The sequence below is a fragment of the Pseudophryne corroboree genome, chromosome 3, assembly GCF_028390025.1.
Source record: "Pseudophryne corroboree isolate aPseCor3 chromosome 3, aPseCor3.hap2, whole genome shotgun sequence".
Taxonomy (NCBI): Eukaryota; Metazoa; Chordata; class Amphibia; order Anura; family Myobatrachidae; genus Pseudophryne; species Pseudophryne corroboree.
This window is the reverse complement of record NC_086446.1, coordinates 225,680,878-225,696,818: the sequence shown is the minus strand read 5'-3', so window position 1 is coordinate 225,696,818 and position 15,941 is coordinate 225,680,878. Positions and strand designations below refer to the sequence as shown.

At 46.5% G+C, this 15,941-nt stretch overlaps 1 protein-coding gene across 1 annotated transcript in view; it reads left to right on the top strand.

Moving 5' to 3' along the window:
* The window catches only part of CHAT (choline O-acetyltransferase), a 248,852-nt gene that overhangs the window by 100,018 nt on the left and 132,893 nt on the right, over positions 1-15,941 (top strand). The window contains exon 7 of the mRNA XM_063958862.1: positions 12,674-12,851. Within this exon, the coding sequence (XP_063814932.1) occupies positions 12,674-12,851 (178 nt within the window). The remainder of the gene's footprint in view (positions 1-12,673; positions 12,852-15,941) is intronic.

The following is a 15,941-nucleotide window of genomic DNA, read 5'->3' as shown; positions in this document are numbered from 1 at the left end:
GTAAAGTACGCACTGGGTCGGGTGCCCAGCATCCTCTACGGACTAGGAGAAAAGGATTCAGGTTTTAAAATCTTGTTTTCTCATACGTCCTAGAGGATGCTGGGGTCCACTTCAGTACCATGGGGTTAAACCAAAGCTCCAGTACGGGCGGGAGAGTGCGGATGATCCTGCAGCACCGATTGGCCGATGAGGGCCTCAAGTTTGGTCAAAGTGTCAAACTTATAAAATTTAGCAAATGTGTTTGACCCTGACCAAGTAGCTGCTCGGCAAAGCTGTAAAGCTGAGACGCCCCGGGCAGCCGCCCAGGATGAGCCCACTTTCCTAGTAGAATGGGCCTTCACCGGCTTCGGTACCGGCAAGCCTGCTGTGGAATGAGCGTGCTGAATTGTCCCTCTGATCCAGCGCGCAATAGTCTGCTTAGAAGCAGGACACCCAATCTTGCTGGGAGCATACAGGACAAACAGAGCCTCTGTTTTCCGTAACCGAGCTGTTCTTGCGACATAAATCTTCAAAGCTCTAACCACATCTAGAGACTTTGACTCAGTGAAAGTGTCAGTAGCTACTGGCACCACAATAGGTTGGTTTATGTGGAAGGACGAAACCACCTTTGGAAGAAATTGTTGACGAGTTCTTAACTCTGCCCTATCTTCATGGAAGATCAGGTAAGGCTCTTGTGAGACAAGGCCCCCAACTCAGACACCCGCCTTGCGGATGCCAAGGCCATAAGCATCACCACTTTCCAAGTGAGAAACTTCAATTCTATCTCCTGCAGAGGTTCAAACCAATCTGATTGAAGGAACTGCAACACCACATTAAGGTCCCATGGTGCCACTGGAGGCACAAATGGAGGCTGGATGTGCAGAACCCCTTTCACGAACGTCTGAACTTCTGGAAAGGAGGCCAATTGTTTTTGAAAGAAAACTGATAAGGCCGAAATCTGGACCTTGATTGACCCCAATCTAAGGCCCGCATCCACACCAGCCTGCAGAAAATGGAGAAAACGTCCCAACTCAAGTAGGAGCCTTCTTGGATTCACACCAAGACACATATTTTCTCCAAATACGGTGGTAATGTTTAAACGTTACTCCTTTCCTGGCCTGAATCAGAGTGGGGATGACTTCCTTGGGAATACCCTTTCGGGCTAGGATCCCGCGCTCAACAGCCATGCCATCAAACGTAGCCGCGGTAAGTCTTGATACACACACGGCCCCCGCTGCAACAGGTCCTCTTGAGGAGGAAGAGGCCGAGGATCTTCTATGAGCAACTCCTGAAGATCTGGATACCAAGCCCTCCTTGGCCAGTCTGGGGCAATGAAGATTGCTCGAACTCTTGTTCTTCTCATTATTTTGAGAACTTTTGGAATCAGTGGAAGTGGAGGGAAAACATATACCGACCGAAACATTCACTGGGTCACCAGTGCATCCACTGCTGTTGCTTAAGGGTCTCTCGACCTGGAACAATATCTCTGAAGCTTCTTGTTGAGACGAGATGCCATCATGTCTACTTGAGGAATTCCCCAAAGACTTGTCACCTCTGCGAAGACTTCTTGGTGGAGGCCCCACTCTCCTGGATGGAGATCGTGTCTGCTGAGGAAGTCTGCTTCCCAGTTGTCCACTCCCGGAATGAAAATTGCTGACAGAGCTCTTACATGTCTTTCTGCCCAGAGGAGAATCCTTGTCACCTCTGCCATTGCCGCTCTGGTTTTCGTTCTGCCTTGCCTGTTTATGTACGCAACTGCTGTTACATTGTCCGACTGGATCTGCACGGGATGATCTTGAAGAAGATGTACCGCTTGTAGAAGGCCGTTGTAAATGGCTCTCAATTCCAGAACGTTTATGTGAAGGAGGCTTCATGACTTGACCATTTTCCTTGGAAGCTTTCCCCCTATGTGACAGCTCCCCAGCCTCGGAGACTTGCATCCGTGGTTACTAGGACCCAGTCGTGAATCCCAAACCTGCGTCCCTCTAGTAGGTGATAACTGTGCAGCCACCACAGTAGCAAAATCCTGTCTTTGGGGGACAGGATTATTTTCCGGTGCATGTGTAGGTGGGATCCGGACCACTTGTCCAACAGGTCCCACTGGAATACTCTGGCATGAAATCGGCCAAACTGTATGGCCTCGTAGGCCGCTACCATTTTCCCCAACAATCGAATGCATTGATGGATCGACACTCTTGTTGGTTTCAATATTTGTTTGACCATTTTCTGGATTTTCAGAGCCTTTTCCACTGGAAGAAATATTCTCTGTACTTCTGTGTCCAGAGTCATCCCTAAAAGGGACAATCTTGTTGTTGGTTCCAACTGCGACTTTGGAAAATTCATGATCCAACCGTGTTGTTGGAGTACTGACAGGGAGAGTGCGATGCTCTGCACCAACTGTTCCCTGGATTTCGCTTTTATCAGGAGATTGTCCAGATAAGGAATTATACTGACTCCTTTTTGACGAAGGAGGACCATCATCTCCGCCATCACCTTGGTGAATCCCCGCGGTGCCGATTGAGAGTCCGAACGGCAACGTCTGGAACTGGTTATGGCAATCCTGTACTGCGAATCTCAGATAAGCTTGATGAGGAGGATAAATGGATAAATGGGAACATGCAAGTAAGCATCCTTTATGTCTACCGACACCATGAAGTCCCCCTCCTCCAGACTGGAAATCACTGCCCTCAGGGATTCCATCTTGAACTTAAACCTTTTCAGGTAGAGATTCAGATTTTTCAGGTTTAAAATCGGTCTGACCGAACCGTCCGGCTTCGGAACTACGAAGAGGCTTGAATTAAAACCTTCTCCTTGCTGTGACAAGGGTACCAGGACAATGACCTGATCCTGACATAATTTTTGAATTGCCGTTGTTACTGCCTCTCTTTCTGGAAAAGAAGCTGGCAAGGTCGATTTGAAAAATCGGCATAGGGGACGTCTTGAAACTCTAGTTTGGACCCATGAAACACTATTTGTAAGACCCATGGGTCCAGGCCAGATTGAATCCAGACTTGACTGAAAAGTTTCAGACGTGCTCCCACCCGAGCGGACTCCCACAAGGGAGCCCCAGCGTCATGCTGCAGATTTGGCAGAAGCAGAGGTGGACTTCTGCTCCTGTGATCCGGGAGACGCTGTGGATTTCTTTCCTTTTCCCCTTCCCCTACCTGCAAAGAAGGGGGAACCTTTGGCCTTTTTGTATTTGTTGGGCCGAAAGGACTGCATGTGAGAGTGATGCGTCTTTTTCGCCAGTGTAGGAACATAAGGCAAGAATGTTGACTTACCTGCAGTAGCCGAGACTAACGCATCCAGCCCATCACCAAACAAGGCCGCACCTTTATACGGGAGAGCCTCCATTTTTCTTTTGGAATCTGCATCAGAATTCCACTGGCGAATCCACAACGCCCTCCAAGTCGATACTGCCATGGTAGCGGCTTTTGTACCCAAGAGTCCAATATCCTTCATAGCTTCCAGCATGTATGTGGCAGCGTCTTTGATATGACCTAACGTTAGCAGTATCTCGTCTCTATCAACCGTGTCAATTTCCGATGACAAGTTATCTGACCATTTTTCGATAGCGCGACTCACCCACGCGCAAGCAATGGTGGGTCTGAGCAGCGTACCATTGGCCACATGAATAGATTTTAACGTAGTCACCATTTGCGGTCTGCCGGCTCCTTTAGTGAAGTCGTCCCAGGTGCAGGGAGAATCACCTTTTTTGTTAACCTTGACAGTGCACTGTCTAACACCAGGGGCGACTCCCATCTTTTCCTGTCCTCTAATGTGAAAGGATAAGCAATCTGAATACTTTTGGGAATATGAAATTTCTTTTGAGGATTCACCCAAACTCCCTCAAAAAAAAGTATTTAGCTCATGGGAAGGAGGGAAAGTTACCTTACATTTCTTTTCCTTATAGAAATAAGCCTTCTCCTGAGGTACAGTAGGGGCTTCCGTAACTTCTAAGACCTCCCTTATAGCAACAATCATATCATGTACGCTTTTTGCCAATTTAGGATCTATACCCCTGGAATCACTATCGTCGACACACAAATCAGAGTCCGTGTCGGTATCAGTATGTACAATGTTTGCAAATGGTCTCTTATGTGACCCAGAGGGGTCACCTGCGGATGAAAAAGCAGAACCCTGAAAAATCCCATCTTCCACTGATTTTCTCCAACTTTCTGCATGAGACTTAGACTTATCTAATCTCCTACTGATATGATTCACACTATCACGTATTTCTTTCACCCATTCAGGCTCGTAGTGTGCCGGCAGCGCCACCACATTACAACTCTGTGTCCTTAAAATGGCTCCCTCAGGAGAAGAACTCCCTGCCTCAGACATGTCACACACGTGCACAAACACACCACAGACACTCCGGGACTTATAGGGGACAGACCCACAGTAAAATCTGTCAGAAGGACACAGATAGGAGTAGCCAGTTCACAAACCCAGCACCAGTAACACAATGCCTGTGAAACATAAAATGCGCACTGACATGCAGCGCTTTTTTATCATGTAAATACACAATATAAAGCACCAATTTCACTGTGCCCCCCTCCCCTGTTTTGCACCATGATACTTGTATTCAGTAGTGGAGGAGGACCAACGTTGTCTCTGCAGCCTGAGGAGAGAGAGAAAATGGCACTGAGCAGTGTGCTGGCTGACTAAGGAGGAAACTCCGCCCCCGCAATGGCGTGTTTCTCCTCAGAGATTCTGATAACTATATTATACTGGCGGGGGTAGGGCTGTGCCTCGACATTTTTTGCCCCTTTTCTACCAGTTTTATAAGGTTTCATGCTGCCCAGGGCGCCCCCGCGCCCTGCAGTGCCTGTGTTGTGTGGGCAGAATGGCGCGCTGCGCTACCACCAGTCGCGCGGTACCTTTAGCCGTCACCTTGATTGAAGATCTCTCTTCTAATACTTACCTGTCTTCTGACTTCTGGCTCTGCAAGGGGTGCGACGGCGCACTGTGGGAGTAAGCATCTAGGAACAGCTAGCGTTCAGTAGTGATGAGCACCGGAAATTTTTCGGGTTTTGTGTTTTGGTTTTGGGTTCGGTTCCGCGGCCGTGTTTTGGGTTCGAACGCATTTTGGCAAAACCTCACCGAATTTTTTTTGTCGGATTCGGGTGTGTTTTGGATTCGGGTGTTTTTTTCAAAAAACCCTAAAAAACAGCTTAAATCATAGAATTTGGGGGTCATTTTGATCCCAAAGTATTATTAACCTCAATAACCATAATTTCCACTCATTTTCAGTCTATTCTGAACACCTCACACCTCACAATATTATTTTTAGTCCTAAAATTTGCACCGAGGTCGCTGGATGACTAAGCTCAGCGACCCAAGTGGCCGACACAAACACCTGGCCCATCTAGGAGTGGCACTGCAGTGTCACGCAGGATGGCCCTTCAAAAAACTACTCCCCAAACAGCACATGACGCAAAGAAGAAAAAAAAAGAGGCGCAATGAGGTATCTGCGTGAGTAAGCTAAGCGACCCTAGTGGCCGACACAAACACCTGGCCCATCTAGGAGTGGCACTGCAGTGTCACGCAGGATGGCCCTTCCAAAAAACACCCCCCAAACAGCACATGACGCAAAGAAAAAAAGAGGCGCAATGAGGTAGCTGTGTGACTAAGCTAAGCGACCCTAGTGGCCGACACAAACACCTGGCCCATCTAGGAGTGGCACTGCAGTGTCACACAGGATGGCCCTTCAAAAAACTACTCCCCAAACAGCACATGACGCAAAGAAGAAAAAAAAGATGCGCAATGAGGTAGCTGTGTGACTAAGATAAGCGACCCTAGTGGCCGACACAAACACCTGGCCCATCTAGGAGTGGCACTGCAGTGTCACGCAGGATGGCCCTTCCAAAAAACACCCCCCAAACAGCACATGACGCAAAGAAAAAAAGAGGCGCAATGAGGTAGCTGTGTGACTAAGATAAGCGACCCAAGTGGCCGACACAAACACCTGGCCCATCTAGGAGTGGCACTGCAGTGTCACGCAGGATGGCCCTTCCAAAAAACACCCCCCAAACAGCACATGACGCAAAGAAAAAAAGAGGCGCAATGAGGTAGCTGTGTGACTAAGATAAGCGACCCAAGTGGCCGACACAAACACCTGGCCCATCTAGGAGTGGCACTGCAGTGTCACGCAGGATGGCCCTTCCAAAAACTACTCCCCAAACAGCACATGACGCAAAGAAAAATGAAAGAAAAAAGAGGTGCAAGATGGAATTGTCCTTGGGCCCTCCCACCCACCCTTATGTTGTATAAACAGGACATGCACACTTTAACCAACCCATCATTTCAGTGACAGGGTCTGCCACACGACTGTGACTGAAATGACGGGTTGGTTTGGACCCCCACCAAAAAAGAAGCAATTAATCTCTCCTTGCACAAACTGGCTCTACAGAGGCAAGATGTCCACCTCATCATCATCCTCCGATATATCACCGTGTACATCCCCCTCCTCACAGATTATCAATTCGTCCCCACTGGAATCCACCATCTCAGCTCCCTGTGTACTTTGTGGAGGCAATTGCTGCTGGTGAATGTCTCCACGGAGGAATTGATTATAATTCATTTTAATGAACATCATTCTTCTCCACATTTTCTGGATGTAACCTCGTACGCCGATTGCTGACAAGGTGAGCGGCGGCACTAAACACTCTTTCGGAGTACACACTTGTGGGAGGGCAACTTAGGTAGAATAAAGCCAGTTTGTGCAAGGGCCTCCAAATTGCCTCTTTTTCCTGCCAGTATAAGTACGGACTGTCTGACGTGCCTACTTGGATGCGGTCACTCATATAATCCTCCACCATTCTTTCAATGGGGAGAGAATCATATGCAGTGACAGTAGACGACATGTCCGTAATCGTTGTCAGGTCCTTCAGTCCGGACCAGATGTCAGCATCAGCAGTCGCTCCAGACTGCCCTGCATCACCGCCAGCGGGTGGGCTCGGAATTCTGAGCCTTTTCCTCGCACCCCCAGTTGCGGGAGAATGTGAAGGAGGAGATGTTGACAGGTCGCGTTCCGCTTGACTTGACAATTTTGTCACCAGCAGTTCTTTGAACCCCAGCAGACTTGTGTCTGCCGGAAAGAGAGATCCGAGGTAGGTTTTAAATCTAGGATCGAGCACGGTGGCCAAAATGTAGTGCTCTGATTTCAACAGATTGACCACCCGTGAATCCTTGTTAAGCGAATTAAGGGCTCCATCCACAAGTCCCACATGCCTAGCGGAATCGCTCTGTGTTAGCTCCTCCTTCAATGTCTCCAGCTTCTTCTGCAAAAGCCTGATGAGGGGAATGACCTGACTCAGGCTGGCAGTGTCTGAACTGACTTCACGTGTGGCAAGTTCAAAAGATTGCAGAACCTTGCACAACGTTGAAATCATTCTCCACTGCGCTTGAGACAGGTGCATTCCACCTCCTATATCGTGCTCAGTTGTATAGGCTTGAATGGCCTTTTGCTGCTCCTCCAACCTCTGAAGCATATAGAGGGTTGAATTCCACCTCGTTACCACTTCTTGCTTCAGATGATGGCAGGGCAGGTTCGGCGTTTTTGGTGGTGCTCCAGTCTTCTGTACGTGGTGCCTGTACGCCGAAAGTGTCCCGCAATTCTTCTGGCCACCGACAGCATCTCTTGCACGCCCCTCTCGTTTTTTAAATAATTCTGCACCACCAAATTCAAGGTATGTGCAAAACATGGGACGTGCTGGAATTTGCCCAGATTTAATGCACACACAATATTGCTGGCGTTGTCCGATGCCACAAATCCACAGGAGAGTCCAATTGGGGTAAGCCATTCCGCGATGATCTTCCTCAGTTGCCGTAAGAGGTTTTCAGCTGTGTGCGTATTCTGGAAAGCGGTGATACAAAGCGTAGCCTGCCTAGGAAAGAGTTGGCGTTTGCGAGATGCTGCTACTGGTGCCGCCGCTGCTGTTCTTGCGGCGGGAGTCCATACATCTACCCAGTGGGCTGTCACAGTCATATAGTCCTGAGCCTGCCCTGCTCCACTTGTCCACATGTCCGTGGTTAAGTGGACATTGGGTACAACTGCATTTTTTAGGACACTGGTGAGTCTTTTTCTGAGGTCTGTGTGCATTTTCGGTATCGCCTGCCTAGAGAAATGGAACCTAGATGGTATTTGGTACCGGGGACACAGTACCTCCAACAAGTCTCTAGTTGGCTCTGCAGTAATGATGGATACCGGAACCACGTTTCTCACCGCCCAGGATGCCAAGGCCTCAGTTATCCGCTTTGCAGCAGGATGACTGCTGTGATATTTCATCTTCCTCGCAAAGGACTGTTGGACAGTCAATTGCTTGGTGGAAGTAGTAAAAGTGGTCTTACGACTTCCCCTCTGGGATGACCATCGACTCCCAGCAGCAACAACAGCAGCGCCAGCAGCAGTAGGCGTTACACGCAAGGATGCATCGGAGGAATCCCAGGCAGGAGAGGACTCGTCAGAATTGCCAGTGACATGGCCTGCAGGACTATTGGCATTCCTGGGGAAGGAGGAAATTGACACTGAGGGAGTTGGTGGGGTGGTTTGCGTGAGCTTGGTTACAAGAGGAAGGGATTTACTGGTCAGTGGACTGCTTCCGCTGTCGCCCAAAGTTTTTGAACTTGTCACTGACTTATGATGAATGCGCTGCAGGTGACGTATAAGGGAGGATGTTCCGAGGTGGTTAACGTCCTTACCCCTACTTATTACAGCTTGACAAAGGCAACACACGGCTTGACAAATGTTGTCCGCATTTCTGTTGAAATACTTCCACACCGAAAAGCTGATTTTTTTGGTATTTTCACCAGGCATGTCAATGGCCATATTCATCCCATGGACAACAGGTGTCTCCCCGGGTGCCTGACTTAAACAAACCACCTCACCATCAGAATCCTCCTGGTCAATTTCCTCCCCAGCGCCAGCAACACCCATATCCTCCTCATCCTGGTGTACGCCAACACTGACATCTTCAATCTGACTATCAGGAACTGGACTGCGGGTGCTCCTTCCAGCACTTGCAGGGGGCGTGCAAATGGTGGAAGGCGCATGCTCTTCACGTCCAGTGTTGGGAAGGTCAGGCATCGCAAACGACACAATTGGACTCTCCTTGTGGATTTGTGATTTCGAAGAACGCATAGTTCTTTGCTGTGCTTTTGCCAGCTTGAGTCTTTTCATTTTTCTAGCGAGAGGCTGAGTGCTTCCATCCTCATGTGAAGCTGAACCACTAGCCATGAACATAGGCCAGGGCCTCAGCCGTTCCTTGCCACTCCGTGTGGTAAATGGCATATTGGCAAGTTTACGCTTCTCCTCCGACAATTTTATTTTAGATTTTTGAGTCCTTTTTTTACTGATATTTGGTGTTTTGGATTTTACATGCTCTGTACTATGATATTGGGCATCGGCCTTGGCAGACGACGTTGATGGCATTTCATCGTCTCGGCCATGACTAGTGGCAGCAGCTTCAGCACGAGGTGGAAGTCGATCTTGATCTTTCCCTATTTTTGGAACCTCAACATTTTTGTTCTCCATATTTTAATAGGCACAACTAAAAGGCACCTCTGGTAAACAATGGAGATGGATGGATACTAGTATACTTATGGATGGACGAGCGACTGCCGACACAGAGGTAGCTACAGCCGTGGACTACCGTACTGCGTCTGCTGCTAATATAGACTGGATGATAATGATATAAAAAATATATATATATCACTACTGCAGCCGGACAGGTATATATTATATAATGACGGACCTGCTGGACACTGTCAGCACTGCAGACTCCTAAAGTAAGCTACTAGTATCAAGAAGATAGAAAAAAAAAACACACAACAGGTAGGTGGTATACAATTATGGATGGACGAGCGACTGCCAACACAGAGGTAGCTACAGCCGTGGACTACCGTACTGCGTCTGCTGCTAATATAGACTGGATGATAATGATATAAAAAATATATATATATATCACTACTGCAGCCGGACAGGTATATATTATATAATGACGGACCTGCTGGACACTGTCAGCACTGCAGACTCCTAAAGTAAGCTACTAGTATCAAGAAGATAGAAAAACAAAAAAACACCACAGGTAGGTGGTATACAATTATGGATGGACGAGCGACTGCCGACACAGAGGTAGCTACAGCCGTGGACTACCGTACTGCGTCTGCTGCTAATATAGACTGGATGATAATGATATAAAAAATATATATATATCACTACTGCAGGACAGGTATATATTATATAATGACAGACCTGCTGGACACTGTCAGCAGAATGCGTTTATAGAATAAAAACACCACACGACGAGTGTTTAACTTTTTCAGGCAGACAATCACAATATACTGGTGGTGAGTGGTCACTGGTCAGTCACACTGGCAGTGGCACTCTGGCAGCAAAAGTGTGCACTGTTAATGTACTCCTGCTATAACTGCTCCCCAGTCTCCCCCACAATTAAGCTGTGTGAGCAGTGAGCACTCAGCACAGTCAGATATACATAGATGATGCAGCACACTGAGGCTGAGCACAGATATGGTATACTGTGTCACTGTGTATCGTTTTTTTTCATGCAGAGAACAGATTATATTAAATAATAATAAAACTGCACTGGTGGTCACTGGTCAGTCACTAGTAAACTCTGCACTCTCTGAGTACTCCTAAGCTCCAGTAAATCAAGTGTCTCACTCTCACTCTCTATCTATTTCTATTCTAAACGGAGAGGACGCCAGCCACGTCCTCTCCCTATCAATCTCAATGCACGTGTGAAAATGGCGGCGACGCGCGGCTCCTTATATAGAATCCGAGTCTCGCATAGAATCCGAGCCTCGCGAGAATCCGACAGCGGGATGATGACGTTCGGGCGCGCTCGGGTTAACCGAGCAAGGCGGGAAGATCCGAGTCTGCCTCGGACCCGTGTAAAAAGGCTGAAGTTCGGGGGGGTTCGGATTCCGAGGAACCGAACCCGCTCATCACTAGCGTTCAGTACCCTTCAGGAGCTAATGGTGTCCTGTCAGCCAGAAGCAGAGCCATGAAACTATTCAGGAAGTTGGTTCCTACTTCTGCCCCCTCAGTCCCACGAAGCAGGGAGTCTGTTGCCAGCAGATCTCTCTGAAAATAAAAAACCTAACTTAAGTCTTTTTAAAGAAACTCAGTAGAGCTCCCCTGGAGTGCATCCAGTCTGCCTGGGCACATTTCTAAAACTGAGGTCTGGAGGAGGGGCATAGAGGGAGGAGCCAGTTCACACCCTTTGAAAAGTCTTAGAGTGCCCATGGCTCCTGCGGAACCGTCTATACCCCATGGTACTGAAGTGGACCCCAGCATCCTCTAGGACGTATGAGAAATAGGGTTGCATCTATCCAGTGGGTTGCCATTAGGATACCTTAGAACTAAACAATGTTACTGCTAGCCTTCATGGATCCATTTAACCAATCAAATACCATAGGCATACAGGTTGAGTATCCCTTATCCAAAATGCTTGGGACCAGAGGTATTTTGGATATCGTATTTTTACGTATTTTGGAATAATTGCATACCATAATGAGATATCATGGTGATGGGACCTAAGTATAAGCACAGGATGCATTTATGTTACATATACACCTTATACACACAGCCTGAAGGTCATTTTAGCCAATATTTTTTATAACTTTGTGCATTAAACAAAGTGTGTACATTCACACAACTCATTTATGTTTCATATACACCTTATATACATAGCCTGAAGGTCATTTAATACAATATTTGTAATAACTTTGTGTATTAAACAATGTTTGTGTACATTGAGCCATCAAAAAACAAAGATTTCACTATCTCACTCTCACTTAAAAAAGTCCGTATTTCGGAATATTTGGATATGGGATACTCAACCTGTATTACCATAAATACCATAGGTACATATTCAGGACTTTTGTCCCATTGCCTCTATATATCTGTTCTATTTTTTCCAAAAAAGGTAGGAACCCATATTTGTAAATTCCTGAACAGCTTTCCTGAGCTCAGTTATATACTGGATGCCAAAAGGTTCACCATATGCACTGCAGCTAAGCACTTGAGCACTCAATGCCTCAGCAAATCATGTACACCTGTAGCCAGTTGTTTTTGTCCCTGTACATCTGTTTGAAAAGTACTGTACAAGAACAGAAAAAAAGCTTTAAATACAAAACAGCCTCTTTGTCTAATAAAGCTTGCGAGCAGGGTCTTCCTACCTCTATGTCTGTCTGTTATTACCTAGTTTTGTTCTATTACTGTTGTTCCAATTGTAAAGCGCAATGGAATATACTGCGTTATAGAAGAAACTTAATACCAATAAAGGATGTATGATTTCCTGCCACATCGTATAAAAGCACTAAAATCAAACATTTTCAATATGGTTCATTTACAGTATGATATTTTAATTTTAAGGAACAGCACAGTATATACAGAATGATATAAAAATAAAGGATCTCACTGACAGCAGTATCTGCAATTATTGAAACTGATAACTTATTAATGACATATGCCCATAAAAATTGTAAAAGTCTCCCTACTAAATTTGGTGGCATGCTGATTGTCAGATCAAGCTACAGTTGGCTCTGAATAGGGGAAGTTTAATTATGGCCACCCAGTGTACAGTATATATGTATATATACATTCTTGTCAGGGATTTTATAACGATCTGCCCATTATATTTTATCAACTGTGTTGTTCTCTCTACAGTTCTTCGTATTGGATGTTGTTATCAACTTCCGGCGTCTCAGTGAGGGGGATCTATTCACTCAGCTCAGAAAAATTGTGAGAATGGCAGAAAATGAAGAGGAGAGACTGCCACCAATTGGCATATTATCATCGGATGGAAGAACAGAATGGGCCCAGGCAAGAGAGGTGCTGATGAAAGGTACAGTAAGAAATGTTTGTTTTCCTTCAGATCAGCTTATGCATATTCTATCTATTTTCTCTAGGAAGCGCAAGCACCAGGAGCACGAAGCCTGGCATATTTGCTGCTGAGTTCCATTCATGCAATCACCTCGGCCTTGCACCCTGGGTGGTGAAACCAGCTGCTCTGCCCTCGGTTACATGGTTACAATTTGAAGTCATACTATTAACAACTATTACCAGTGGCAGAACTAGCGAGTTACGGGCCCAGGTGCAAAAATACAGTATGTTTTGGGCCGCCACCCCATGGAGAGAAAAAATACAATTATAAACAGACTATGAGGGTGGATTATCCAACCACTAAGGAATAATCACTAAGGGGTCAATTTCTCTGAAACTCCCACCACAAATATTTAGTATCACCTGAATGTATGTAGGAGGGACTGCAGCAGATATCTTTCATACCTACTGTGATCCCTCCATTCCCACAAGCAACAACATCTCACATAGGTTTCTTAGAGGGAAGCAACACTGCCAGATTTACCAATTTCCAGAATGTAAAGCTTCTTGAGATTGGCCCCTGATGCTACCACCATCTAAAGATGGCAGTAGACTGCTGTATCCTATGGGCTACACACCATAGACCCTCCTCGGCAGAGGAGCTCATTAATAATGGAGTGGACAAGAAACCTGGTCTCTCATCCATATGCTACTCGCCAACTCTAAGAATAAACCTCCCACAAACACTAATTAGTAGAAGAAAAATAAATGAAAAATAAAGCAAAGCATGAAAAATGTAAAGTAAAAAAAATCTAAAAATAAGTTTAAAAGAAAAATTATTCCCCCTCCCTAGTACTGTGCTCTCCACATGTAGGTGCTCCTCTCTGACCCCCCCTTCCCCCCCCCCACACACACACACACACACACACACACACACACACACACACACACACTCTCTCTCCAGCTTCTCAGGACTCTTGTCCTTCTCCACTGACAGTCTGACAGAGGGCAATATTTGGCATTGTCGTGGCCTGATGACGTCCAGTCCACGGCATTGTTCAGGGGAGTCAGGGAAAGGACAGAGGAGGGGAATTCGGCGAGCTAGGGACAGGACAGGATGGAGGGGGAGCTTGGGACACACAGGGAAGCTGGTTGTGCCACTTGCAAGTTATCCTTTTTCATGATGGATGCATCACATTGCAGTTCAGGTGTAGCAGAGGATCATAGGCTGAGGCGGAACCACTTGCTCTCCCTTTGGCCCAAAGAAGAGGGGTGGGTCAAAGAGTGGAGAAGATGGACCTTCTCTGGCTGAACCACCTCCTCATCCTTCTTTATGGCCAGAAGCTTGGCAGCAGTGTACTCTAATGAGTCAGTCTGACTCATTATTAGTACAGATGATAATCTTGCCGGCTGTCGGACACTTCATTGCGGCGGGCCTCTGGCACCACAGTAAGGAATGTCCTATACACTGCTATATTATATATAAGGAAGAAGAGGCAGGCCCTTTACCATGAGGTGGGAGAATGTGTGCTTGGAAAGTGCAGTTCTGACTCTACTGGTTCTATTATATTTGTGTAGTTATTATGGGATGTTTAAACTTTTCCTGACCACTTTCGTTATTTATATTAGTTAAATATGTTTGATATAGGCTATACTATCTAGTGTTTAAAAAGACTAGTGCGTATATACAGTATATGTTCCAGGGTTGGTACTAGTTTCTCCTACTGCTCCCTGAGACTCCCATGCTTGCTCCAGTGTTCTGCAGAGCAGGGGCGCAGGCAGATCTGCTGGGCCCTGGTACAAAAGGGGGAAGGGGGGGGGGGATGGCCATTGGGAAAGTCGTGGCCAGTTTCTCATTTAAAAAAATAAATAAAACTAAAATTAATGTACAGTTCGTCTGCAAAGCGGCAACGCATGCCGCAAGGTTGGCTCTGGTGTGCAGGGTGGCAAGGTGCGGGTGTGATCACTCTCCCACGCAGGGAGAAAGATGATTGACTGCATTGGGCAACGTGTGCTGGCCTGGGGAGAGGGGCTGCTGCAGCGGCAGTCCGTTCTCCCTCTCCCTGCCGGCCCTCTGCAACGGGGAAGGGGGGGGGGGGGGGAGGCAGTGGGACCCGGCCCCTCCAACAGTCCTGGGCCCAGTTAATACCCACTAATCCCATGGTTGTTTTTATCTGTTAAAAAAGCATACATAGGAGGCACTCCATAGTGCACATAAGTATTTCATAAAAAAAATTCTACATAATAAAAGCATAACAAAGTAGGTAATGCTCGTACCAACTGGTAACCAGTGTGGACTGGTTACCACATGATTCCAACAGAATCAACCAGGCAAACGCTGGAACCCCACTTCTCAAGCCAATTGGAATGCCCCAATCTGCCATCAGCCTCTGAACCAGGGCTGCTGCAGGTAAGATTACACGAGCCGTCAATTGCGAGGCCAGCAGCACTGGTGGCGATGTGTACAACAAAATGCATTAGCGGTGCTGCTGGCCTCGCGATTGCTAGCATTCCAATTGGCTATTTGACCCAGGGGCTCGTGTGCCCTGCACCCATTATAGAAACACCTATAGGATATTTTGTTTTTGATTTATATCAAGTATTAAAACACCACATATTCTAGTGATTACCCAATGGTCAAAAGCCTGTAGCCTTGAGTCAAAAAAACTGAAACAGAAAAAGATAGCAAATACTTTTACACCGAGAGGTGGTATCGGTATCCAAGTTTAAAGAGTGTAGTTATCATTAAGTCAATGAGTTGTCATCAGATTATTCTAGTTTAGGAGGCCTGCCATATATACTGCATATTACTCTCTGCACAATATATAACACAGCATCATAACATTTTTCATAACACTTAAGAGTTTATGCTGTTGGTGAGAACAATATAACAACACATGGCTTACACTTTCAAGAATCCACAGGGTAGTTTGTAATACGGTATAACACAATGTTAAATGTTATCGGTAATCTGTCTATATTACACAAATAACAAATTTACCAGAACATATATGCACATGTTCTCATAATGTGGGGCATATGAGATAAAGTACCAACTGCCATTTCCAAACACAGCCTGTAACATGACAGTTAGGAGCTGATTGGTTGGTAC